This window comes from Copidosoma floridanum, unplaced genomic scaffold (assembly GCF_036245765.1).
Source record: "Copidosoma floridanum isolate Cflo_tuat_1 unplaced genomic scaffold, Cflo_Japanese_pri ptg000012l, whole genome shotgun sequence".
Taxonomy (NCBI): Eukaryota; Metazoa; Arthropoda; class Insecta; order Hymenoptera; family Encyrtidae; genus Copidosoma; species Copidosoma floridanum.
In genome coordinates, this window is record NW_028321889.1 from 3,159,254 (window position 1) to 3,186,121 (window position 26,868).

Below are 26,868 nucleotides of genomic sequence, written 5' to 3' on the forward strand. Positions count from 1 at the left end.
GCTGTGCCGCCTGCACCACCTCGGTCACCAATTGTGTCGCGGTGTTTATCGTTGGACTTGTGTTGTTGTTGTTGTTGTTGTTGTTGTTGGTGCTATTATTGTTGGTGGTGGTGGTGGTGGTGTTGTTGCTGTTGTTGCTGTTCGTGGTGGTCGTGCTAACAACAACAACAGCAGCAGCAGCAGCAGCCGTCTGTTGGGCTAGACTAGCGTCCCGCTCGCGCTCCATCGCCAGCTTGTAAACCTTGTTGCGTAGGGTACTCCTGGGTATGCCATAGAGCACCGCTGCCCGCCTCGTGCCCAGCTTTCCGCTCTGGATGTCGCGCAGGGCTGCCTGCAGCTCGTCCTCCGTGTACGTGCGACGCCCACCTCCGCCTGTCGCCGCTGACACTCCTGAGCCGCCCGTCACCTGGCCACCCGCCACACGCGGCTTCGCCCGGTAACACGTACTGCTGTAAAGTTGTTTTAGGTTATGATGGTTATGTGGCATTTTATAACTCGAGATCTATACTTAAGAGTTGCTTTTTCATTTTAGTTCAAGATTCCTGACCTGCCAAGAGGTTATCGGCCAGATTTTGCGTCCCTTATTTGGAACTCGTTTCATTTGGGTAAGTGTTTTACTGGTTTTTAAAAAAGCCTGATACTTATATTACTTAAAGCCTACATGAAAATCGCTCAACAGGTATGAGTTCATTATTATTGTTGACAGTGCTTGTGGGGACATTAGACCAGTACATTGTGAAAAACAATCATGTACGAGGAGCTTCAAATTTCACTTTGATATAGGCATAAGCGTGACATGGTTTCTTGGATGGCTCTGTTCACAAAAGACAAGGTACGAAAATTCTTTTGGCATTCTTACAATATCAGGATAGCCTTCACACTGTTAGTTCAAACTAGTTACTATCCCTGTTTTATTTTTATATAACCTAGGTCCCATACTGAATAAATTTTAGTAGAGCTAATCAATTGAAGTCCTAGTTCTCACTTCTAATAACTTTCACTTATTTACAATTGACCTGACTACCTTCTATCTACATTTTAAGTATGTTGTGTTTTGAAAATACATTAATTATACAAGTTTTCATGCAGTATTTACGAAAATACAATAAAAATAAAAGTACAGTAGATATCGTACTCATGATTCAATCGTTGAAGTTATGCTAGTCTCAGTTTTCCAAACTCACTTGAAAAAAATTGTATGGTTCAAAACACTTGATCAATGAATGTACGAAATAAGTTAAGTGTACTTATTAAAACTCATCTGTTAAGTAAATAAAGACACTGATTTTACAAAAGTACATCTACAAGTAGTAGAAGTCGATTTGAGTCAGACTCTTGCTTGCTTGGATCATTATCACCGTATGAGTGCTAAGCGCACTTGAAGAGAAAACTGCAGCAAACGAAACAAATAATATATATGTATTACGCGTGGATGAATTCAAAATAGTTTTTCCAAAAATTGATTATATATCAAGGTGCACGTACCGCGCCAACGATCCTTCATCCAAACAATTGTAGCAACCCAAGTACTGATAGCAAAATCACGCAGTAACTTTTATCATTTCTCGTTCTCGTTATTTAAAAAAAAGTTTTCAAAAACGCTCGAGTAGTTATTCATACATTCCTGAGAAGCCTAAACAAAGTATCGTAACGCGTGCATCGTTCAGAAGCGCGCGCGTGCTCCTCTGACAAAATTCGATCAGACACATCCGCAAACTCCGCCTACCTATGCACGTCAGCAGCGAATTTTCTCGCTTTCGCCCACTCCACCGTGCATGGCACGCTACATGCAGCAGCTTCCCTCCCTTTTGCCCGTGCGTGCGTGTGCACCTAATAACGATGATGACGATGATAGTCCAGTGTTCGCGGGTCTTGACGAAATGGCCTGGACGCGCCCAAACGTTTCTGTATGCTTATAAAGTGGAGGGCCAGTTGAGGGCATGCAGATGGGACTTTGTTTTTATCACTGTTGAGAAAGAATTATTTTTGAAATGACGATATGATTTATCAAAGAATTCTGGTCTTGCGAGACGTGTCGAATTGGCGCTGGTTAATCGATAGTGCACACCAAAGACAAGTACAACAGTCACATTTGCGGGTATTTTCCTCTCGATATTTTTTGAGCGCACTAATTTCAAGGTCAAGGCTGTGATGCATCCCGCCATATGTGTAAAATCCCTCGTAAAAATTTTTACGTTTGGCCAAACTTGCGCAAAAGTTCATGTGGTCAACGTTTGTCCAAGCTCGGGCAATAAGAAAATCCCAAACTTGGATTTTTGTTGGAATATTTGACTCAAGTTTAACAAATGTTCATCCAAACGTCTAAAAAATTTATTTGTTGCGTTAGTATATAAGTTGGTCTGCATATACGACTTACAAAAAATATTGAGTAAAATATTCCAACGAAAATCCAAGTTTAGGATTTTCTCATTGCCCAAGCTTGTACTTGTATGATTAAAAAAAAATTTTAATTCAAGTACTAGTACTAAACGTAGTGCAAGTAAAGAGGAACGATTATAAATAAACGCACCAGATATCACCCATCGAGCGCGACTTTTTAATCACCACAAAGTGCCCTCCATTATCAATTTAGTATACAATGTCATCTGTTTCTCATTACGCTTATCCACTTTTTTCCATTTCAATTAAAAATATATGCTTCTGTCGTTATCGTGAAAAAAAAAAAAAATCTTGGCTCCCGAATTTGTAAACAAGAAGTCACGGTGTACCCCTCGGGGTCGCGTTTCCCTGCAAAATACGACACCTTCGCGGGTGCGCGCACCAAACACACGATACCTGCACAGCATTGAGAGTCGAAATTCAGGCGATAACGTTTTGTTTGGAAACAACTCCGCGATCTGTGCGCCACATGCACCTCGAGACGAATCGAGTTTCTGTGTCTGCATATAAGTACTCCGTTTGTCAACTTGTTTTGGCGCCTGTGCGTAAGTTTCGAGAACGATTTTCGGCAATTAAAAATAAATCGTCCATCGGTGCTTGTGCGTGTACACGTTTTCACGCAACTTGATCGCGATCGCGTCGTTGAAACGTGATTCTCCTTTCCTGTTCTCGCGTACTCCTTACTCTGTGACACCATGTTGGAACAAAACTATAACGACCGCGAAAAATCTTTTTTACACGCTCCGGCGAATTTTCAAAGAAAAAAAAACCCTGTTTTTAAGAGATCCAACACATTTGTTCACAAGTCTCGGGGATGATTAAATAAAAATCTTTTTTTATTCATTTTGGGATGTCGTAAGATTTTTTTTTTTTTTTTGTAAGTTTCCCATAGTATTGATTTATAAATATTTAAAACTTCATACATTGCTATTTTTCTCAGCTTCGGTGATTCTTAATTCGAGAACAGACACGGGGTTTACGAGCAAACGACCTAGCCAAGGAACGGGAAAACCGATAACAAAAGTTAGATCATCCTGAAATGCGAAGAAAAAAAACGTGTCCCGATAAGAAAACTATCTTTCCACTTTTCTCAATCACCCAACCATATGAAGCTGAAAACAGCAGACAAATTCTAGCAGCGATACCTTTAAGTAACAAATTCTACTTGGGGCATCCATAAAACTAGACCAGGTACCTTTCTGATTTAGTCCTATAGAGTGGTACTTGTCGAAGGGTTTTTCTCCCCCCCCCCCCGCACATTCCTTTGGTTTTGTCCAAGCTTTCGCTTGCACACACCAAAGGTCTGTCTATACCCATCACTGCCGCTTTTCCCGTTTTGACGAGGCCGCTTCGTTCGGCCCGTACACGCGTGCCGGCCCTCTTTTCCCCGCTGTCCCGCGTATGCGTGCCTCCTCCTATATACTCCCTCCTCCTCACGTGCATCCACTTACGTATATACATATGCACACGTGTAGCTCGAGTTCGTCGACCCTTCCCCCCCCGCCCAGCATTACGAGTTACCGTGAGTTGTACCTACTTGTGTAGCGGTAGGGGTGCATAAACCTCCCTTCTGTGTGTTCCCTATACACAGTCAGCGGCGTCATCATCGTCACCCAACGTACGGCCTCTGCATCGCAGATTACAAAAACACACGCGCGCGTGGCTTCTCGTTTACGGAATACAAATACAGTGGATTGTTTATCACGACTTATTTTCATTACATTCGTACATCATTTATCATCATTTATCATCGTATACGTATCGGATAAAGGTGTTAACAATAAGGGTTGCAAACGGGACGCAATTACATGTTACTCTGGATCGCCGACTCTTTTACGTGTACAGGCGGGGTTAATATATATCTATATTATACATGTCCGTATGCGTTGATTGTATGTAAGAGCACCATTGCATCAGGACAGGTTGTTGCAAGGGGGGATGGAGTACGTAGGCTTGGTCTTGTAACTTTGGGGTACAGGCGAGACCAAAAAAAAAAAAAAACGCTTGAGGATGGTTTTGGAGACCAAGGCTGCGAGGGTTGGTTCATAAGTGCGTCAGTACGGGTGCTTGTGAAAAATTTGTCGCGGCTCGTCGATTCCGGAACGAGCACTTGTTTAACTGCATTTTCCGGTCGTTGACCGTTGCGATAGTGGAAATACTGTGCATTTATTTTTATCACAGGTGACTCGTGTTGCTAAATTAACGACAATTGAGGCATTTTCGACGTTACAAAATTAACAATTTCACGATCCGAGCCAACATCAGGCCTAGTAGGCTGTTCTTGCTGTCAGTTGGGTGCCAACGATTGTTTCCACGCGTAGAGTACCGCTGACAAAGGCCCTCGTCGGATGGGAAAAAAATTTTCCCTTATTCGCTCGCGGCAGAGTAGTTCCGAACTCGAGAGAGAGGGAGGGGTTGTCGCGAAACCAGCGCAGATTTCTCTTGAGAGGCCCCCCGCTTTTTCTCGGTCCCGCGTGATCATCGCAAGCTCTGCTCGACCGACGTTCTTCTGCTACTTTGTTTCCCAACCTCGAGGGCACGGGGATTTTATGAATTAATCAGCCAACGCGGCAGCGCTGTCGAATTCGTTTGTTTTCAACGTTTCGACAGGCACATAACGATATAGTTCGATGACTTATTATACATTGTGGCAGCCTTAGAAAGCTCCCCTGTAGGTGTATTTAGGTGTATTTAGCTGTCAGATTGAAGCAGAATTATTGGAACTTTTTTTGTACTAAATAAAATGATTATTGTTGTATCCATCACTATTCACAGTAAAATACCCAGTGAGAAAAAACATTTTCCTAAGCGCGACACATAGTAGGCATTGATAATAAAATAAAACACATTTAAACACTTTTTCGAGTACTTTGACTCTCATTTTTCTTAATTGCTTGTTTAGCCAGATTGTATATGCATTGTTGTTTTTATTTCATTATCTTTCCAATATACTGGAATTTGTGGGTCACTCAATTAACCGGATCTCAATATGAATGGATACTTTGTGAATGTATACGTGTGCAGGTGTACTCGACACGATTTTCAAGTTGAAACACTTTTGCGTGGTAAAAAAGTATTGTATAAATACATTGGGGAACAATTATCGTCATCCCACGGCAAAAGATATACAATGTACCGTCGCATCGAAATAAACCCAGCTACAATCTTTCGACGTGGAGAATCCGTGAAACTTTGCCCCAGCCCTCTACACCTACCAATCGATACTCGTCCATACGTTAACGTTCACGCTCGACAAGCCGGCTATTACCACTTAGACATTAATTATTCACCGACCTCCCGCTTTTGACTTATTGTCATCTAGATTTCGCTCTTTCTCCTTTTATTGTCGTACAACGCCATTTGACGAAAGTCGGCGTTACCTCCCGAGTTATGCACTCCCTCGGCAATAAATTATTCTATAGCCATGGACGTATTTTTCTTTCTCCAACTTGGATTACCCACTTACTACGATTACCCGCTCGTATTTATACGTGTATGGACTCACTCGTCCAATTAAAGGAAAATCAATTCATCGGTAAGAAGCGCGAGTCGAGAGGAGACCGTGCGATGAAGTCATGAGAAAAGAGAGAGGGGTGCCATCATTAGGAGGCAATGAATTTTCATAATGCGCATATAGCTTGGCTCGCCGTTAAAACGGCCAATCGAAACGACAATGCGCGCTCGTGACGCGGATCCTCGAGCACGTGGTGTCGTGATATGGCCGGTGAGCTCCATTGCCGATCGATCGGATAAGGGTGCTACCACGGGAGGCTCCTATTGTCGTAGGTGTACTATTCCGCGAAAAAGCTCGGGTTTTCGTGACTCCTCTGGATAGGGTGAACTACGGACAGAGTTTTTTTCGTTTTTTTTTTTTTTTTCTTCAAAGTGTATCGATACTGTGACAAAACTATTTTTGGCAACAATAAAGCACTGTTTTGCAAAAGAGATAGCAATTTGACAGAAGAAGCTTCTATAACGATATTTTTTATACAAAAATTTTGTCAAGTCCGTGGCAAAAGAACAAAAAATACTGTTAATGGTATCGGTAAGTGTTTGAAAATGGATAATATATTTGCTGTCCTCAAGCCTGAACATGAAATTTTGTATATTCTTGATGTAGCCTTTTCTTATTATTATTATTTTTTTTTTGTTTTTCACTATAATTTTTGGTCCATTGCAGTGTAAATCTTTCACCTTTTTTGTACAAAAGTTTTTATTTTTATTTTGTTCCCAAGCCCTGCAGTTCTTGAGTTTTAAGTTAAAAAATTGTAAAGAACAAACAGTTTCCATAACGTCAAAATGTAGTTGTGAATTGTGCATTTTTTTTTTTTTTAAAGTACAAAAAAAATCGAAATACTTAGATTTTTCTTGTAATTGGCGTGAAGTACATTAGAAAACTTAAAAATTTTTATTCAATTTTCAAAGACTATCATGACTGAAGTTTTTTCATGGAATTTTTCAAGCAGGCACGAGGTACATTATAAGATTTTCACCTCATTAACATTTCGAAACGAGTGACTGGATCACGCGCAAGTCGTTAAGAAAATACATCGACTCAATGCTTATACAGAGCCGAAGCTCTTTGTACGACTGTCGTTGGTGCTGTTTTTCAATCGAGACTAATTAACTTTTTTTTCTAATTGTTTGATAGATCTCATGCACCCCTGTTAGTTTTCATTGCGCTATGGACTACATTTTTATACGTTGCGAACTAGTCGTTAAAAAATATGAGAAGAAAAAAGGTTACTCACTTGAATATGGTTTTCGGGTCGATGGCGGCCGCCATTCGTAGCGGTATCTTCTGCTGATCGAGTATTGATATGTTATTGTCCTGCAACGAAAAAAAAAAAATAATAATAGTGATTCAACAACATTTCGGTGAAAACTCGAGCGATCGAAGAAAAAAAAAAACAACACCTCGTTAACGCGAGTTCACCGCGCGATAAGGGGTACAATAATCGGGCGAATGTTTGCGTTACGGAATTCTTGAAATTTCAGCGGCCTTATCGTTCGTGGAACTACCGGCTCGACCCATTGTCACAGCCTGGCTGGCTTTCTCTCTCTCCTTCTTTTGTCGTCGATCGCGAATTTTCAACTCGACCGTGTGCTTGCAAAAATATTGCTTTTGGCCGCGGTTACTGGAACGACCAATAAACCGCGCGCCTGCGCTAATTTTTATAATCAAGCTTCTTAATTGTTTTGTAAATATCTTTGATAAGTTGAACGACATTCGCGTAAACTAGAATGACCTTTTCGCACAGTACGCGTGTGAGTTATTTTTAATTTAGACTAATTTGTTTTTTAAACGTCGGTAATACTTGTTTTCTATAAACGCCTCGTGAGCGCATCGTGAATTATTATAAATACCACGAAACAATAGCTAAACTTAAATTTGTGGTCATTGTTTGACAATTTTTATGAAAGTGACTCCGATTGCCAAAGAGCTATTTGGAATCCCTTTATGAAAATCAGTCTGAAAATTTTGAAATCATTTACAAATAGACACGTATTGAAATCTCGTAAAATCACCCCAAAATTCTTGGTACACCAGAGGCAAACAGAGAATGTAAATTTCACTATTTAACGCTAAAAAAGGATGTTCCAACAGTCGTATCAACAATTATATACTCAACTAGTTACAATTGAAAAGTGATTCATACATCATAAACAGCTAACGTTTGATGTGGTTTTTCTTTTTTTACGGTAACTACAAACGATGTTGAAAAAAAATGAAAATTGATTATTCTTCTTGTACTTGAAAATAAAATTATCGTAAAATCGTTATTAAAATAAATTCAAAATCATCGAAAAAATGAAAAAAAAAAAATTTTATTAAAAATCGTCATATACGCCTCTTGCCGATAACCATTATTATTTTACCTTAGACATTCAGATAAACTAAAGATTTTTTTCAAGGGAAAAAAAAAATGTGTATTCTAATCGATTCTTACCCTGACCTGCGAATTTTTGGGCTTTGCCGAGAGGTCGAGTGGCTGGTCGGCACCCACGTTCTCCTGCTGGGCAGCGGCGGCTGCTGCGGCAACGGCTGCGATAACATGGGGTGGTTCCTGGGGTGGTAAGCACCACTGAGGCAAAAGGGTCGGGTAGGTGCCGCTGAGGGCAGCTGCGACCACCGAAGCGGCCATCGGGTCCACTTGCACCGCCATCGGCGACTCGGCCGAGCGCGAACTATTGCTGCTCTCGCTTTGTGGACTCTGTTTTATACATTGGATTCGTTAATGTACAAACAATCAGTGAAAAGATTCACAAAATTTTAGATTGGATGGAAAATTTTACGTTTCCATTAAAAATCATTAAATAATTGAAGACGCGAGCTTTATTGCGCGTATGGATAGCTCCGTAATTAATTCGCTATCTCGAAAAATATTCTATTTTTAATCCAACGAGATACATGAAAATGGCAACTTTGTAAGATAACGTTTGTTTTTCCATGAAGATATTTTAACGATTTCTCACGTCCTTAATCTTATTTAATGCTAACAATGACGCGTCAACCACTAAAAAAAAGAGACACTTTAAAATCATTCTACAAAAAACAGCTAATTCAAACAAAAATATGTTTGTATTTTTTTTTTTTTTTCGGTCTCTTCATTGTAAATATTTTAATGCTGTTTAGGAAAGAAAACTTCAAATGATTTCATTTTCAACGTTCTCTCTGTTTTTTCTCAAGTGAGCCGAAACAGCTATTTTTCATCAGCTCTCCGCTTTATAAACAACCGAATTTTCCCAACGAATAATTTTAAGTCGTCAAAAGTCCTAGTTCGAAAAAAAAGGAAAAAAAAAAAAAACTCACAAGTGGCGCCTGCTCGTCGTGCGGCAGCTTGCCATCGAGGCAGAAGTAGCACTTGTCGAGCGGCTTCCAATCTTCGGGTGGTGGGCTCTGCCGTCGACCCAATAAAAACGTGGGTGAGCAGAATGCGATTTCCTTTTTCGGTGGTGTCGAGGCGCTCCGCGGTTCCAAGCCGTTGTTGTTGCTGCTGTTGCTGTTGTTGTTGTTGTTGTGGTGGTGATGATGATGATGCTGGGCGAGATGGGGATGGTGATTGTGACTGACCGGGGTCGGCAATGGCCTGATCGAACACGTTTCCTGTAGCTCCTCCTCCTTCTTTACTCTCAGCAAGCCTTGTGTTACATGTACCACTGGCGCCTCTTCTTTTATCTCCTGGAAAATTATTAGCAAAAGGCTCATTGAGGCTGTTTTTTGATTTGTTTTTCCAAAAGTCTTGAGGGGTCGTAGTATTTTTTTTAATGTGATATCTGTTGAATGGTAGTTTTTTTTATTAGTAAGCGATCGAAAAATTTCATTTTTAGTCTAATCTTAGTATTTAAAGAAAAGAAAAAGTAGGGAAAAAACAAAAAACAAACAACACAAGACGACGTGTAAAAAAAAAAAGAAGGCTTGGTTACTTTCAGTTTCTTCAAAGTGTATAATAAATCCATCAGATTTAAAAAAACCAGCGGAGGTAAACGGTTTCATGTACAGCTTTAACAATACAAACTATTATAGATCTGAGTCACAGCCAAATGATAATTTTGGCTAAAGCTTACCTTAATTGGTCAAAGACAATTATCTCGATTTATTTATGTACGAGCATCGTAAGCTCTCTTTTATTGATTATCGATTCAATCAAAAATTGTATGAAAATAATATTCAAGTAATAAAGAAAAATAAAAACGATTTTTTTTATGTCTCCTGGCTTTTTTTTCTCGTTACAGTAACGTGTTTGTTTTGAAGTCATTGGGTAATTTTTTTTTTTACATTGAATAATAAATTTAGCTCCAGTACTTACTAAATTGCGTGTTTCAGGAGGACCTCTATATATTATTCATGTATAAACGGTGGGATGCAGAGTGACAAAAAAAGTCTTGGATGGAAATAACGTCAAAATTTATTAGCAGCCAAGAGTGCGTGTTTAACGGAAGGATAATGAACGCAACGATGAAATAAGCAAATCGACTGTTGGTGAGTAAAGTTATTTCATCGATATAAATATATTTCATTAGGTCATCCAATTTACCTACGTGTTAATTTAATGATTTATCCGCAATGGAATTTCGATTGAACAGTAAATCATTACTCATAAGAATTTGATGCAAAGTTCCGTATCTCAGTTAAATCCATTAGAAAATTGAGTAGGTCGGCAAACATTGGTTTTTTAATTTTTTAGTCCCAATTTTAAGTTAAACAAAAACCTGTGAACGACAGAAAATGGGAGCAGTTGGCGTCTGAAATTTTGACCAAAATTTGTGCGCTGAACGTACTAAATTCTACGTGAGCTACGCGGTAATGGTAAACTAATCCAAGTTTGGTAGATAAAAAGAGCGCCAGAAAGATTTAAAGCGACTATCGGTCTCTCCCTAATAATAGTAACAATGTAAATAAACGAAGGTAAAGACCGACCAACCTTGGTCCCTTTCGTGTCGTTGAGCTTGCAGTCCTCCCTCGCCGGACTGAACCCCAATCTCTCGTCCAACCTCTCCCTTTTGATCCTCTGGCTCGCCTCCACTTCGTCCCCCGGCTCTTCCACCTCCTCCTCCTCCTCCGGCGCGGCCCTCCTGCCAATCTCCTCGTCCGCGTCTAACTTGACCTTTGTGAAAACGTGGCCCGCTCCCGTCAAGCCAAGGTCGCGTTGCTGCAAGTGCAGCAGCAGCTGCTGGGGCACCAGCTCGTCGTTCGCTTCGTGCAAGCTGGGCCCGTTCACGGCGAGCGAGCCGTTCTCCACGAGCCGGCCGTTCTCCGGGCCTCCGGCCACCGGGTGGGCCAGCGCGCGCTGCTCCTCGGCCGGCCTCGGCGAGCCGCAGCCACCGCCAGCAGCCTCGACCGAGGACGAGGTACCACTTGTCGGGGTCGTTGTCGTGCAGTTGGTCGTCGCGCCGGCGCTCGCAGCGGCGGCAGCGGTTTGTGCACCCGCCGCCACCGCTGTTCTCTGTTGCTGCTGCTGTTGCTGGAAGTTGGTTCCCGATGCGAGACACGCCTTCAGCGACTGGCTCGGCGAATCGTCTGGTTTCACCTGTTACGCGACGTGGGGTTTTACAGGGTCATTACTGCTTGGGTTTTGTCATGTGAATTTTTTGTCGGGTCAGTGGAAGTCCCCCTAAAATCTAACTACGAAAAAAAGGTTGAAAACCTTATTGAGCAGGAATCTTTTTCCGTTAACTAATCAGGTTTATGATATATCTTGTCAACTCTTGCGTTCTTCTTCATACCATAAAATACGGTAGCTGATGCCTCTGACTTCTCACTCGCTGTCGTGGGGGAAAGAACAAAGAGAAGGGATTTTTTTCCTCTCTCTCTTTTTTTTTTTTTTTTTTTTTTTCTTGTAGCATAAGTAATGAGGACCATCTTAGGTCTTACACCCCCCCCCCCCCTAACTGTTGAACTTGGGCATAAATCATTTCCATGTAGGCATGCACAGTCACAAAGTACGGATATTATGTAAGTCGAACCTGAGCCAGCTGCTGTAGTTGGATTTGCAGCTGTTGCTGCTGGTTCGCGGCTGCAGGCGCCAAGGTGGTGTCGTTGCTGCGAGTGCCACTTGTGCCGCCGCTGTTGTTGTTGCTGCTGCTGCTGCTGTACAGGGTGTCCTGGTATTGCTTCCATCTCCTACGGCCCATCAACTCCTCTGCAACCCGCTCCAGACCTGCGACAACAACACAACTACATTCAAACAATGATTTGTCTTGCACCCTCGATTAAGTACACCACGTATACCTAGACTCGTCATCTCATTATCACACTCTACTACCAAGTCAATACAGAGCATTGGTAATATTTTCTACGCATTTTTCGAACTGACTTTTATTTTCGAGACGCGTGATAGTAGGAATATTGTTGTGGCTACACGAAAATAATAGGGTGTTACATTCATTTTTACAGATTTACGTACTTTACTGTACACTACGGTAAATTTTTTGTCTACTAGGAAATCGTGACTGATGTAGTTGGAGATTGGTGTTGTAAGGTCATTGTGGTACGACGAGGTCCCTATTATATCAACCTCTGATACCAGACACGATTTCCCTCTGGAACATAAATAAAAATAACCCTACATTTAATACCCTCATTTTTACGTGTTAAATTGATTCCCCACTTAACAAAACTCGGTATTTTTTCGCGATACGGGTTGTTCTGTGGGTTATCATCATCATCATCCAATAGTATCAAAGCATATTATAAAAGACATGGAATTCAAAGACAATTGAAAACGTCCCCTCCTTACCATGACTAGTTCACAAACACTAGTATATAATTCTTACTTCCTCCTACCACATGAAAAACATGTATGAAAAGCACGCCTGATACGCGTAGCGCTAAAAACCTTTCCTTTGCGTCATCCGCTCGGAGACAAAATTCGCACTCGCCCTCTTATCACCGACACGAGAAAAAAGAAACGCGTTGCAGGGTTGATTTTTATTTCCTCATTTCATCAATACGTGCGAGAACGTGCGACTAGAGCAGCAGCTTATCATAGACTCCACGCGAGCGAGTGACGCATATACCATTCCCCCCCCCTCCTCCCTTCTGTGGTGGCTTTGTATATATACATTCATAGTGATAACGCGATAAAGTGTCTTTGGCTGGTGTCCTCCAAAGTGCGCCGGAAAGCAAAGGAAAAAAAGAAGGGCTCCTCCTCCTTCTTGGCTTATTCGAGGTTTCCGTACATTCGTGGCGCGTGGGTGTTATCGGGATATGTGTGCTCACACACCCACACACAATAAAAAAAAGAGGCGAAAGTTTTGAAAACGAAGTCATCGAATGCGAGTGCATGTAACTTTGGGAACGCTGTTCAATGTTGCCTGGGATGTTTTTGTGCAATGGTATTTTTGCGCCAGAGATAAGGAACAAAGGAATTTGTTTCCCTTGGGAATGACATCGAACTAGTTTAAAAAACATAGGAAAACTAAAATTTTAAATTATTTTCGAGCCGTAAAGTACATTGTTTTTTTGAAGGACTCGTGTAAAAGTTCATTTGGTGAATAAATAATTTAGATGTGCTGTTAAATATTACTTCTGAAAAAGACAATGGTCTCACTGAATAGTCCACGAGTGTATAGTCACTATAGTCTATTTAATGATATTATCCATGATTTGATATCCCAATACGCGGTGCAAATGTGTGTACATGGAATTAAGCAAAATTTTCAATGAAAGATTACATATACACATACATTACTCGGGCAAGGCAATTAAATTAGCTAAAAGAGACGTAATTTCCTAATTGTATAGAGAGGCGTGCAATTTGTTGGAAACCGCATTGGTCGATGAAAGAGACGCTCGCGGAATTTGCCATACCGTTTCGACGAAAAACGCAAACCCAGTGCACTCCCCCCCCCTCGGGTTATCGACGCAAATTTCAATTATTCCGAGAGCTTCCTCTAAAAATAAAACGGAAAAGAAAAAAAAATTGGATTTTCATTCGCTACAGCAAGCTAGAGTCTGTTGATCTGATTCTTTTCAATTGTGTGTTATCGACGGTGGTGATTGAAAAAACTAGTTCCCAGAATCGTGGAAAAGTTAAAATTGCTCAAATTTTTTGAAAAAAAGTGCACTTAACTATCATCGAGCCGTGGCAGATTTGGTCGGGGAACAACAAAAAGAAAAATAAATAAATAATCGAAACAAAAGCCGGGTAGACAACTATTACAAAAGATAGAGACATATGATGATGATAATACTATAGTGGCACCCTCGATTTAATTGCCCGACGACACGCGGCAGGTATTTTTTCTGTTTTCTTTTTTTTGTTCATGAAAAATTCAGAGCACCGATGATTTCGTGCATATACTGCGGTGACGTTTCTCCCGTTTTTTTGCGCTCGATACTGCGAGTGTGATATGCATGTAACGTCGAATTTGTACGTCGAATGATCGTATGATGCGATAACTGCGACAACGAGCAAAAGTATATATATATAAAGGTACATAGGTATGCATTTCTGGTGAATGGCGCGAGTGCCTTTCTCGTCCGTCTGTCGGAATTCGTAAATTAAATTGCTCTTGAAGCCTCTCCTGGCCTGTGAATCGGACTTTGGTACTGAAGATGCTTCCTCTCTCTCTCTCTCTGTGAATGTAGACGGGTGTGCGGTAAGTACCACCGAATACCTTGCAGAACTGAAGCTTCATCGACTAGAGCGATACACGCGCACGCTCACACATACGTACACCAATTGAGTGTGTCTAGACTATACTATACTCTAGCCTATAATATAGTCATCCAAAAACGGAATCATTTGTTATCCCTACCCTCTTTTTTCGACTCTCGAAAACGTCCAATATGCGAGTCTGCTGTTAACTTATAGCCTCTTTGGGTGGGAGTGTATCATATATTTACTATTCCCTCCCATTTTTTTAACTTTACTGTTCTGGGAAAGATGATTTTTTTTTTTCTTCAAGAATTTTTTGAACATACTGAGCTTGTGAGTGACTGATCGTAGGCTCAAGTTTGATCAAAGTAGGTGCAATTACTCAACCAAATGCCTTATAATATCTTATTTATTTTATTTTATTAATTTTTTTTTTTTTTTTTTTTAAATACAATTCATTATTGGAAAAGATAATTTTTATTTTCGCATTGCCTCTTGTAACGCAATACTTGATAACTCGTATGTCATTGCAGATATTATACAAAAGTGCGACGCATCAAAATTTAAAATAGCTTAACCACTTCATTTGAATGATATTGTGGTTCAAAGTTTGAACTTGATGCTACTCACATGTATTTGTACAGTGCGAGCCAGAAGAACGAAATTTGCATACCTTTCGTTTTGAAGCAGTTATACCTACTTCATTTTTTTTGCGTACTTTTTACTCTTTTAAACTAAAATGTGTGATTTGTTCGCATGATCGTAGACACGATGAAAAATTTTTCAACTAAAACTAACCTTTGAGATTGACTGTACCACTATAAGTTGTACAGTATTGGTGAAAAAATTTTCTAAAAAAAAAAAACAGCGTACCATTTCTCAAGACAAATGTTAATTCGCAAGGGTTTGAAAATCCGTCGAGTATTTATGCCTAATCTTTGTATTTGATTCGCAAAAGGTCCAAAAAGCTATATTTTATTGAAATCGCTACCGCCAGACTCAGTTATTTCCACAAAAAAAAAGAAAAAAAAAGCCCATGCTCGCACACGTACATAGTATAACGTTTTCACTCTCAATCGCGTGACACATCGAGCGGGGCACACACACCATATGTGCAGCAACACCAACAGCAGCTCTATACACTTATCGATCGACTCTCTGCGACTTTGTTGTATACATATGTAATGCATTGTATTTATACATTATCTACGCCTCTTCTTTGTAAACTTACCGAACGTCTATGCCGAAACTTTTTTGTTTTATAAAGCTTCAAACAAAAAAAAAAAAAACAAAAAATGCAGAAGTGAAGTACGTATCTCATTTACGAATGAACTCTGGTGGAACTGGAATGAAATAAAAAAAGGAGGACAGGGCCGCTCGGGCGTTTGGAAAAAAAGTAGCGTGCCAGTGTCGCACGTACATGCGTATGTATACGCGTACGTGAGAGGTGCACTGCCACACTGATGGCTTGAAAAAAAAACATCTGAATAAATGATAATTGTTTGTCAAATGTTGGCGAACCAGCGCTGTTGCGTACATACATGCATGTGTGGCTCCACTAGATCAGTATATAAATATTATGTGTATAATACATACGCCCACACTTTTTCAAACTTGGATATCGAGTGCGCGCATATACATTTGTTTCTGGTCGTTTGTCTTTCACCTGCTTATTGAGTTCCTCAGTTTTTTGTCTTCTTGTTTTTCAAAAGGGCATTGTTTTAGTTTATTTTGTAAATAGTTTTTTTTTTTTTTTTAGTAGAGGTTACGCTCAAATGTGAACGTACATAAGTAGACGGAAAGGCCTTTCGTTCGCGCGCCGACGCGCGTTATTTGAACGCTCTAGTTCCAACAGCGGATGCTTATCAAACGCATAATTCTAATTTACGGAAACGCCGAAGCGGACGCCAGAGCATGTGTGTGTTGTCAGTATATATATATATTGTGTGCACTGTTTCTCTTTATATTTTTTCAGCGAAGACGACCGCTTGAACTTTCGAGTCGCATTTCCATTGCGTTTTTTATCGATTTTTTTGATAATAATTGGGTTGGAAATAGATTGGTTGATAGTCAGGACGAAGTAGGGTTATACATTTTCAAATGATTAAAAATTCAATTTTTTTTCCGAAAACATAATGCTATTTTTTCAAGTGAGTCTTTCTTTTATATTGCTAACAACGTCAATAGCATTTTTTGTACTAAATAATGGTGAAATAGAAAATTTTCCATTAAAAGCAACACATTTTTTAGGGAAAAATTTTCGGTTCTTATATGTATAATTTTGGCATGTTCTCCCTTTTCTCTTTGGAGAAACATATAAGGTTGGCGTTATGTGGCGACGATTGTCGACTTAAGAAGATCGGTTTTGGGGAAGAATAAAAAACAAGTATAACGATCGACACATTCGTGTTAATTAGGAGAAAGAGAGGGAGAAAATAAAAACCTTGAGGAGCTCCCAAGGCTACAGGGAGAAGGGGGGGTGGATGAGCGCATCTTGGCCACAGCAGCTGTCATTACGAGCACGAAACTGTTGGTGTCCTCAAGTGGATATGCGATGCGAAAACTGAAAGAGAGGAGGGAAAATAAGAAAGCGGGGGGCCATTGTGGCGGTGACGATGTGTGAACCCAAGCCGCCAGAAAATTTTATAACGAAGCTCGATGTGGGTCTTTTTACAATCCCGTTTTTTTTGTCGTATTCTTTCATCGATAGATACTCAGAACTTTTGTCAGAGAGAACTGGATTTCTAACATTATTTATCATGATATCATCATAAGTTGTTCTTGCACGGAAAGATCTTTCAATTTTCTATTAAGTTATGCCATAAGAACTTATTAGGATAGTAGAATGTCATTGGTAGAGGTCAGTTATTTTCATGATAGTACTACACTTTCATACAAAAAACTTCCGTGTTTGTATGGTCACGTAAAATAGATTCCAGTGATAGGTACATGGTAAAAACATCGCAGATTCTCAATAACGTGTGCGCTGCAGTAATAACGAGAACTGCCGATTTTCTCTTCGGTGCAACAAAAATCGAGTGGACGCGTGTGCCGCTTTGATGTACTCACGGCATAAGTAACTGACTACGTGAGAGTATGCAGTGAGCGATTTCGAGAAAGGAATTTGGCTAAAATGAAAATCAGCTTTTGCGAAAAACAAATTAAGTGTATTTAGAAAACTTTGTCGAGTACTTGATCAATCAAGCGTCGAAAAGAATTTAAAAAAAAAGAGAAATCAAATTCTGCTACAAACTGAAATCATATTCTTATTACTGATAACTACGTCATTCAGCAAAAAGATGATGTACAAGTGGGGTTTCGCCCCATACGCACTCTGTGCATTTTAGTGCATCCTAATCCTCACAACTAGTGCATCTTACTATACAAAATTTTTTCAATATCTTTACTTATACTTCATAATCATACATGATATCATGATTTAATTACCATAGATGGTGGGAAGTTGGCGAGTGAAAAGCACAGGGGGCTAAGCCCCATATATACATAAAAGTGAAAGAAGTGCTCTCAATGCTGTGGAAAAATAAATGCCGATATTGTAGGTATAGCAATAAGAATAATTGAATGCAACATTTTGTCAAAAAGTATTGCACTAGATACGCGTGCAACAAAATCTATAGCTTCGAAGATTTAAATTGAAAACACACACATACACACTTGACATTCAAAAAAAGGTTCTCTCCTCCCAACTCTCGTTTCCTTACTAGCACGAAGCCGTCCGACTGTTACACTTGAACGTCTGCAAACTCGCTTAACGAGTCATGCGCATAACGAAAAAAATAACGTGGATTGCAAGGTCGAGACACATATTCATGCACTCGCATGTGCTCTTATCGTAATATTTTCACGCCGTGAGTAATGAGACTATACACTCTTATTTACGGAATCGAACCTGCCGTTGTTCGTGTGATCGATGGTATAAAATGTATGAGGGTGTTCGACCGTTCCTCATGTTATAGTATGTACTTACAATACGCAAGGTGCGATTATTAAATAAGACCGTTCGACGAGTACCCTATGCTGTATAGACGAAAAATCACTCAAGTAAACAATCTGTTTCGCGCAATATAAACGTAAAAGAAAATGCTAGCAGTTACACAAAACTACGCAATTGTAGAGGGGAGGAAAAAAAAAAGAAAAAACACGCGCGTGAGTGTACGACACACAAAGAACGAGCACAACCGCATTCGACGAATGACGGGAACAGTCGGCGGAAAAAGTCCTGGTGACGATTAATGTACATATTTTTTTTCAACTGCGTTCTTTTTGAAATTCAAATGATAATCGTGGAAGAAAATTTGTCGCGCATCGATGTACATACATATATATATATATATATATATATATATATATATATATATATATATATATATTCGCTGTAATGGACAAAAATCGTGTCCCGGTATCATAAATCATAAATCACTAAGCGCTTCGGTGAAATTACTTTTAGAGGCGCCAGGTACTTTTAACCTCGCTTTTAGCGCACGTGGAAAGCGATTAGGCTTTTTCTATATGTATAAATGTACAAATATATGGGCAGAGGAGGTGTGCGAGGAAAATTGTCCTGCTTGAAAAAAAAAAAAAAAAAAAAATATAGAACGATCCATCAATCATTTGGACGTTGGAAAATAGCACATCGCACAAGATATCTTTGCCGAGATAAGGGCGAGGGAACAATCGCAAGTAGAGGTTATGCTGTTGTTATTCGAATCGAGCGTCAGCGTGTGAGTGTGGTTTAATTAAAGTATTATTAGACGCAAAAAGTCCGATGCTTCTGAGGGTAGATATGACGTAGTGTTTACGTTTGTATTTGATGTACGGTTTTTTTTTGTTACTTATCCCAAAATTAGATTACTTGAAAATTTTACAAAAGTTTTTTAGGTAACTTTGTCACGCAGTAGTAGTTTTCGTAACATAGGCGCAAAGTGCGACTGAGGGGTCACATCTATAAAGATTTAATTTTTCAAAATTTTACACTGTATAAACGGTACTGAAATATTAAACACACGTTTCTAGGTCCTAGTAAGGTGTTCGCTTACCAAGTTCATCCCTAAAGTTTATGAAAAACAAAATACTTTTCTAAAGGGTTTTTATTAATTAAAAAAAACGCAAATAATAAATTTTTCGCATCACAAACGATTTATGCATATTTAAAAAAAAAAGTTTTTCTTTTCAAACAATATAATTACCCATATAAGTGGAATTATTAGTGCTCAACCAGTTAATTATCCCTGTAGGCATTCTCATTTCATGTTGCATAAGGTTGATGCATAAGATTTGACCATGATTTTGTAATATTTATCCAACTTATTAAATGTAATCTGAGCCCGACCCTGCGCACGTATGCACCTTCACACCAAAAAGGTGATAAAAAATTTAACAAATCAGCGCATCAAGTACACTTAAAAAAGAAGATGGAGCAGGAAGAGAAAAAAAGGAGAATCATCATTGAATGAATGGGTGAGGAGAGCTAATCAGTGCGCACTTTGGGATTACAACCTATGCATACGCGCGTGCAAAACTGTATTTACAACTTTAATGATAGTATGCGCATACCTACAACAATTAAATCTACCCATTTAGCATTGCATGAATAAACATCGTGGTGTGCCGCAGGAATGTGGAGTTGAAAAAAAGGTATCAGCGACTACATCCTGTAAAAATATCCCACGCTGTCTTCAATGGTGTAAAAAAAGTGTAGTAGTCAAGTCAAGTTTGACATTTGATTGAAAATCTGCTTTACAAAGAGAAATTTTAGTCCGTAAGAGCTCGATGTAGTAGTGATTTCTAAGAGCAGATGTCGAGTTCGCTTACGGGAGAAAGTTGATTTGTCCTTGATGGTTCAAATTATTTAAATTAGTTTTTTGGACAGCGCAAATTCAAAATCGTTAAGAAAAGAAGCTGATTACTCGGCATGAATTCGATATTCGGTATAAAAAAAAAAAAAAAATAAAAAAAAAGGAGCTTATCGCTTAGCACTAATTCGAGTCGAGACTACATTAAAGCCGACCAGGGTAAATTTGACGTAAGCCGGAGGTATCGAATTAATTATTAGAAATGTATACTTCTGTATTTTAGCCAGCGATTTATTTAAAAAAAAAAAAAAATGTACTCCTTAACAAGAAATAAGAGGTAAAGCAGGAAATAAAAAAAGAAGAGAAGCGAAAAAAAATTGCCGCTGCAAAAAAAAACTCAACATGCCGAGTGCGTGAAAGAGAGGAAAAAGAGAGAGAGAAATGGGGACTCTGAAGAGTTATGGGATTCATTAGAAGTCTCGGAGGAGAGTCCTAGGCGCTGAGCAATTCCCTTCGTATTTTATTATGTTTCTTCCCTTTTTTTGCACGCCCAAAAGGTTTATCAAAGAAAGTCTAGCAAAATAGAAAGATAATCATCGATAGTCGCGATCGAAAATTAATTATTTCAGGCGGAGATGAACAAAGGGTGTGGCACATTTTTTTGCCACTGCTACCGCGTTTTGTTGTATTTTTAGGTGAGAAAGACCTTGATTTTTTAATTAACAGTCAATAAATGTGGAGCTTGTACACCGACACCCTGGCGCAACGGAGTTTCACAGATAATTATTGTTGGCGCTCTTTTGCTTAATTTCATAGAAATTCAATTACTATTGTGCCATTTTGTGGAGTAATGTTTTTAATTTATTGAACAAAGTATTTATGGGCAAACTTGGGCACAGTTATTTTATAGATTTTTAAAAACTTGGAAACAAAATTATTCTCCTGTAAATATAAGTACTCATTTTCTGGGATTTGTTATTTTTAGAAAATGCAGTTAGAATTCAATTATTCAAACAAATATGTGTACAACTTTTGTGTTAGCACGCTGCGCATCTCTAATCGCTGCCGTATTTCAGCTCTCCCTAAATACCAACTGTTTATTTCATGCTTTCTGGATTTGGGTCCCAATTAGAATAAATTGGAAAATTAAAATGAATTATAATTATCAAGAGAGACACATGTAACTAAGAGACGGAAACTCGCATGGGCATGTGTGTGATAAGCTGTTAGGCCAAGTACAAGATTCGAGGGATTTAATGTCGTAAAATCCATGCCGCTGACCTATTGACACGTCTTTCGAAGATTTGTAAAAAAAAAAAAAAAAAAAAAAAAAAAAAGACAATATGTTATGTACAAGTACATGTGTTCACTTAGGTATTGTTTCATCTGGCGAAGGAATATTATTTAAAAAAAGGTGTAACCCCTCCAGTTTTTCATATTGTTGTCATCTCCAGGCGAGTCTGTAAGCGCACCAATCTCCCGTTTCGTAAGAGTTGCACGCGTCGTTTGCAGTCGCCTCGGACTTACATACATACACACATATACATATACATTACATACATCCAAGCATCTTTCAATGGACACTGAAAGTTCACACGCAGTGTCTTGACCACCACTACGTGCTGTTACATCGACACGAGAATTTACTCGTGGATACGTGGATATTTGTTTGTAGGTACATGTGCGCAGTTGCGTAGACGAAACTGATTAAAATGGAGGGTTCGATAGGTAATTGGCAGATTATGGGAATAACTATTTTTTGATTGGTTATCACGCTCACTTGTACGAGAATGTATGTGAAGGTGTATGCGGGTAATTGGTTTTTCGAAATAATGCCGCTGGTAGGTCTCAGTTACCGAGTCATTGCGACGTACGCAACAATAGGTGGGTCTTTTTCTTCGTATCAATATTCATAAAGTTGATGGATCTTTTAAATACTCAGTTGTTTTTTTTTTCTCTTTTTCCTTTACAAAAATTTGAAAACAAGAATCTTTTTGCTACACGGATCGTCAAAGTTCTATAGCCATCATTGAAAAAGAGTCGATGAGATTGCATATTCAGTGAGAAGTCGACTGAGGAAAAAAACCGATGCTTCAACTGAAAAATCATATACTTTACGTTTTCAAAGCGCGTCTCTTTTTATAATGTAAATAATACGATCATTGCGCAAGTAGTGCAAAGAAAAAAGGAGCACTTGGCTGACGAAAGTTGTGCAAAATAACATTCCAAAAAACGCTGGAAAAAAAAAAAATCAAGAAATTCGCTCAAACGCCAAACGCCGTTTGCATTCCCCATCTCGAGAACGAGCGTCCAATAAAAATTAGACTGGCACCATTCTTCGATTCTAAATCAAATGGCCTCGGGCGACCCCGAAGCGACCAATCGCGGCTCGTCGCTCACTCAAATATATTTGTACACGGATTTGAGAGCCTCTCTCTCCCCCCACCCGAGCCCCTATTCTCCTATTACATGCACGCGTCTTTAAAAAAAAGGACTCCTCTAATCGCGCCCGGCCAATAAGCGCTGGTTTAGAAAAATGTCCGTCCGTCTGTTAGCGAAAGAAAGAGAGAGAGAGTGAGTGAGAGAGGGGAAGTGGGAGTGGGCCCGAAACAACGACGAGCGTGCAAGCAAAAGAGCGAGAGTGCACTGCAATATGTGTGTACAAGGCTGTTCTTTGTCCGAAACTTAGTCAGCTCTTGCAACGTGTGTACGTATATATATGCGGACTGCAGTGCTAAACCTATATACGTGTATAGGTATAGCTAACATCTTCTTCCCACTCGTTTCGTCTGTTATTCGTTCGTGGTTACCACCGCCGGATCTATATATGTGCAGTCCGTGGCACTCTTTCTCTGTATTCGGGTATACGATTTTCTTTCTTCTTCGTCTTATGTACTTTGCTTTGCTTCTTCTATACACAACTCATAAGCTTGTTTCGCTAGTTAATGCATCAACTCCATGTATGTATATCTATACAAATGTTGGCTACCAGCTCGGGCGTGGCGTTGAAGACTATGATAAGTTGTGTTTTGTTTTCAGCTCGTTTCGAATAAGTTTTTTATTCATTTTTTCAAATCCATTGAACAAGTTTGTTTGTAGGTACTTTTTTCTAATTATAAATCAATCGAGGTACAGTTGGTCCAAAAATCAAGCCACCACAAACATGTCCCAAACTTTAGACATCACTTTGTAATAATGACGTAATGGTTAAAATTTTGCAAAGATGGTCCGTGCCGTTTTCCAGACATGAAGTTGAACTATTTAACATGGGAAGTATAGGCTAACCCCGCAAAAAACAGACATTACATCTACTGTTTAGTCATTTTTATGTAAGTGCCTTTGAGTAGATCTTTTTAGTGTATACCTGGATCCATCCCATAATAGAAATTAAAAAACCCCTTTAGAAATTTTTTTGAAAAACCAATATGCTATTACACATGTCATCAAGAATATTGTATTAATTTATGAATTTTGAATTTTAAGATTCATGATAATATTTCAGTTATTATAGGTATCAGAAAACAATAATAATTGTTAAAATAGTTGATATTATCTGTCGTGTCATACAAGTTGAGAACCACTTAATCGCACCAACTACGCTTAAAAAGCTTTTTAAAGACTGATTTGAATAATATAGATTCAAATTGGGTAATACAAGCTAAGGTAGCCAAGTAACAATTGCGGCGATCGACGACAGTATAATATTCGTCGTGCGCGCACACACACGTACACACAACTCCTCGATCGTCTTTGAGCGAAAAACAAGCCTTTACGCAACCATCTGTGAAATATCGAATCGATTTGGAGATTCTCCTCGCTTATGCCATCGTTGGCACTAACCGAACACAGCACTCTAATGCATACATATACATGCGTGCAGGCAAAGACAGTATTTTTCCGCTACTTCTAATTGCCATTCGATGTCGATTGTACTACACGCGCTATCCGACCGACACTTACCGAGACTTTGGATTTTTCAGAGAATTTTCGCAATACGCTTTGCTAATTAAGTATCCTCGTCGGTCTGCAAGTGCTTCGAGCGGAATCCGGTTTTCGAAGGCTTTTCTTCCTATATAGTACGATCTGTCGTCCATTGTGCAGCTTCACTTGCGCGCGTCCTCGAAAATCCGTCGAAGCTATAAATAGTGCTTTTTTTTGGGTGTGTGTGGGATATGTTTTGATTATTGTTTACCAAAGAAGATGAAAAATTGCAAATTTAAATCTTGAGAGAATTTGAGTCATTTCGCGCGACTCTAGTGATAAAAGATGTACTTAAGCGAGGAAACATTGTTAGCATACTATAGTGAACAGACGCGTGAGGCAAGTTTTGTTGTGTAACAGCTGCTCTCGAAAAAATTTCCAACCTAAATAGTATTTCGCAGACGTTGATGTTTATTTTTGTTACTATTACTATTATCATTATTATTATTATTATTATTTTTTTTAAAGATATTTGGAGTTCTTTTGTTTTTAAATCCACAAAAAATTCGTTTAATTGGCTCAATAAATATCGGTCTTCATTGGGATGTAAGCGGAAAGGAAAGCGAATGTTCATTCAATGAGCAACATCAGTGGATACAATTTTTTTGCATCCCACGATGAAATATCTCGCTACGACCTAATTGATAATCACATTTTACCTAAGGTAAAGAACATATTGCGCAACGCATATCCTTCGCTGGACTTCAATGATTATCGAGATTATTGCAAAGTACTAAGACTTGTAAAAAAAAAAAAAAAAAACCTTCCACAGAATCTCCAGAAGCCCATAAGGTTGACCTCTTTGGTGTTCATCTTTCGACTCCCCCTTTTGTCACTGAGGCTCTTTAATCTCCAAATAAATTGGTACATCCTCAATACCCCTTGTCCTCATTCGTAAACCTACGCTTCGCAAGGAACTTTCGGCATACCTCCACCAACAAAGGCTCGGAACCTTGGATCCGACGTCCCCCTTTCCTCCTTTCGCACCATGCACGAGCCGAAGAAGTCCTTCGCCATTTGCAATAAACGAAACAATGACAATGTCGCGCCATGCCTGCACCGGCCGATCGGAATAATAATAATCCATCGCGTCACGTACCTCGGCCGAACGTCATTCACAGCCGTGGAATTTCGTGCCAAAGGCCATATGCAAGAGTACGTATTATGGTGTACTAATAAGCCACATTATCGAGCTCTCGAGCAAACGAGCTCGGTTGCGCGTGTGACCGGCATATTGAAGTGAAAACTTTAATTGGTTGGATCACACACTTGTTTGTAAACTACACAAAAAATAACCCAATTTGTTCTAGTGGACTACGGATTGGTCAAATCTTATATCCACGTTTTGCATCATATAGAAAAAAATAAATTGATGTTTTGTGGTGTTGTGTGGTTGTAGTTTATAATTCTTCTTTAACGTTCAACTCATCGTCCTGTTTTAAAAATACGATAAAACATTTAAAATTTTGTTTGAAAACTCGTTATGACCGAACACGTGTCTAGTGTTTCCTTCGTCAAAAAACTCGCTCTAATTTGCTTTATTGCGTCCTCTGTGTTTTCAATGTCTGCGACGCTAAAAGAGCTGACTCGGAGTGAGTTTTCATCACGCCACGAAAATAAATAGAAAAAAAAAGATACGTGAACATAAAATAAAAAAAAAAAAAAAGAAGTGCGCTCGCATATATTCGCGCTTACACCACACGGCTACGCAAGCGGAAATCGGATCCGCCACTGCTGGCGCCACACTGACCCATTTGTACATCTGTCCTGCTCTCGCTCTTATCCTCTCGGCACAAGAGACTAACCAGGCTTTGTTTTAGCACGTGCACACGTGCACGCGTATACGATTACCTCTCCGAGGAGCAATATTGACCCCCCCCCCACCCCCACCTTCCGAGCACACGGCGCATGGGCCTTATCGGAGTAACGATGGATAGATAGAATGTCCTTTTCAGCGCCGTCGCTGTCAGTGTCAAAGGGATCGGTTTCGAATTACCCCATTCTTGGAATTCCAGCCTATTGCATTTGGTTTCCAAAGTGTTTCGATTCCCGCAGCTTCCGAGTACATTGAATTGTTGCTCCGGCTCCCGAGGAACGCACGCGCTGTATATATGCCAGTGCGTCTTGGCTATATACCTTGCTAATGGATTTCGAAATTCTTAGGAATTGGATGGTGTTTCCAAAAAGCATAATCGATCCGCTCGAAACACCAGAGTTACCATATCGCGTGATACAGTCGTGAAAAGCCGTAACCCGCGATCCGTGAAAGTATATGATGGTCCTGTCGTACGTATCCCTCATTTTCTTTCCGTCGAGTGAAAAGACTCGCTGTTGCGGTGTGCAGATCAACAATGGTGCCTCGGCGACGAGCATATAATGCATACTTGGTCGCAAGACGGAAAACTGGAAATTCGCGCTGGGACGCCGGCTGGAAAATCGAAAGAACTAGACCGCGGCGGCTGTCGGTGGGGTTCGCGAGACGAGGGGGGCAGAAGACGATGTAATGCAGTTTTGAAAATGTGAGCGGGCTTACCCAAGAGAGAGCGAGTGTTGGTGGTTGGTTGTATTCA

At 39.7% G+C, this 26,868-nt stretch overlaps 1 protein-coding gene and 1 long non-coding RNA gene across 2 annotated transcripts in view; one reads left to right on the plus strand and one right to left on the minus strand.

The window, feature by feature from the left end:
- The window catches only part of Eip93F (Ecdysone-induced protein 93F), a 90,398-nt gene that overhangs the window by 12,219 nt on the left and 51,311 nt on the right, over positions 1–26,868 (minus strand). The window contains exons 4-10 of the mRNA XM_089590599.1: positions 11,869–12,062; positions 11,010–11,432; positions 10,827–10,952; positions 9,215–9,583; positions 8,358–8,615; positions 7,152–7,231; positions 29–449 (exon numbers count right to left, since the gene is read on the minus strand). Of these exons, the coding sequence (XP_089446725.1) occupies positions 29–449; positions 7,152–7,231; positions 8,358–8,615; positions 9,215–9,583; positions 10,827–10,952; positions 11,010–11,432; positions 11,869–12,062 (1,871 nt within the window). The remainder of the gene's footprint in view (positions 1–28; positions 450–7,151; positions 7,232–8,357; positions 8,616–9,214; positions 9,584–10,826; positions 10,953–11,009; positions 11,433–11,868; positions 12,063–26,868) is intronic.
- Positions 388–10,376, plus strand: LOC149375098 (uncharacterized). The gene is made up of 4 exons (XR_016292924.1): positions 388–451; positions 533–605; positions 707–832; positions 10,229–10,376. It is a non-coding gene; the product is annotated as an uncharacterized LOC149375098 (long non-coding RNA).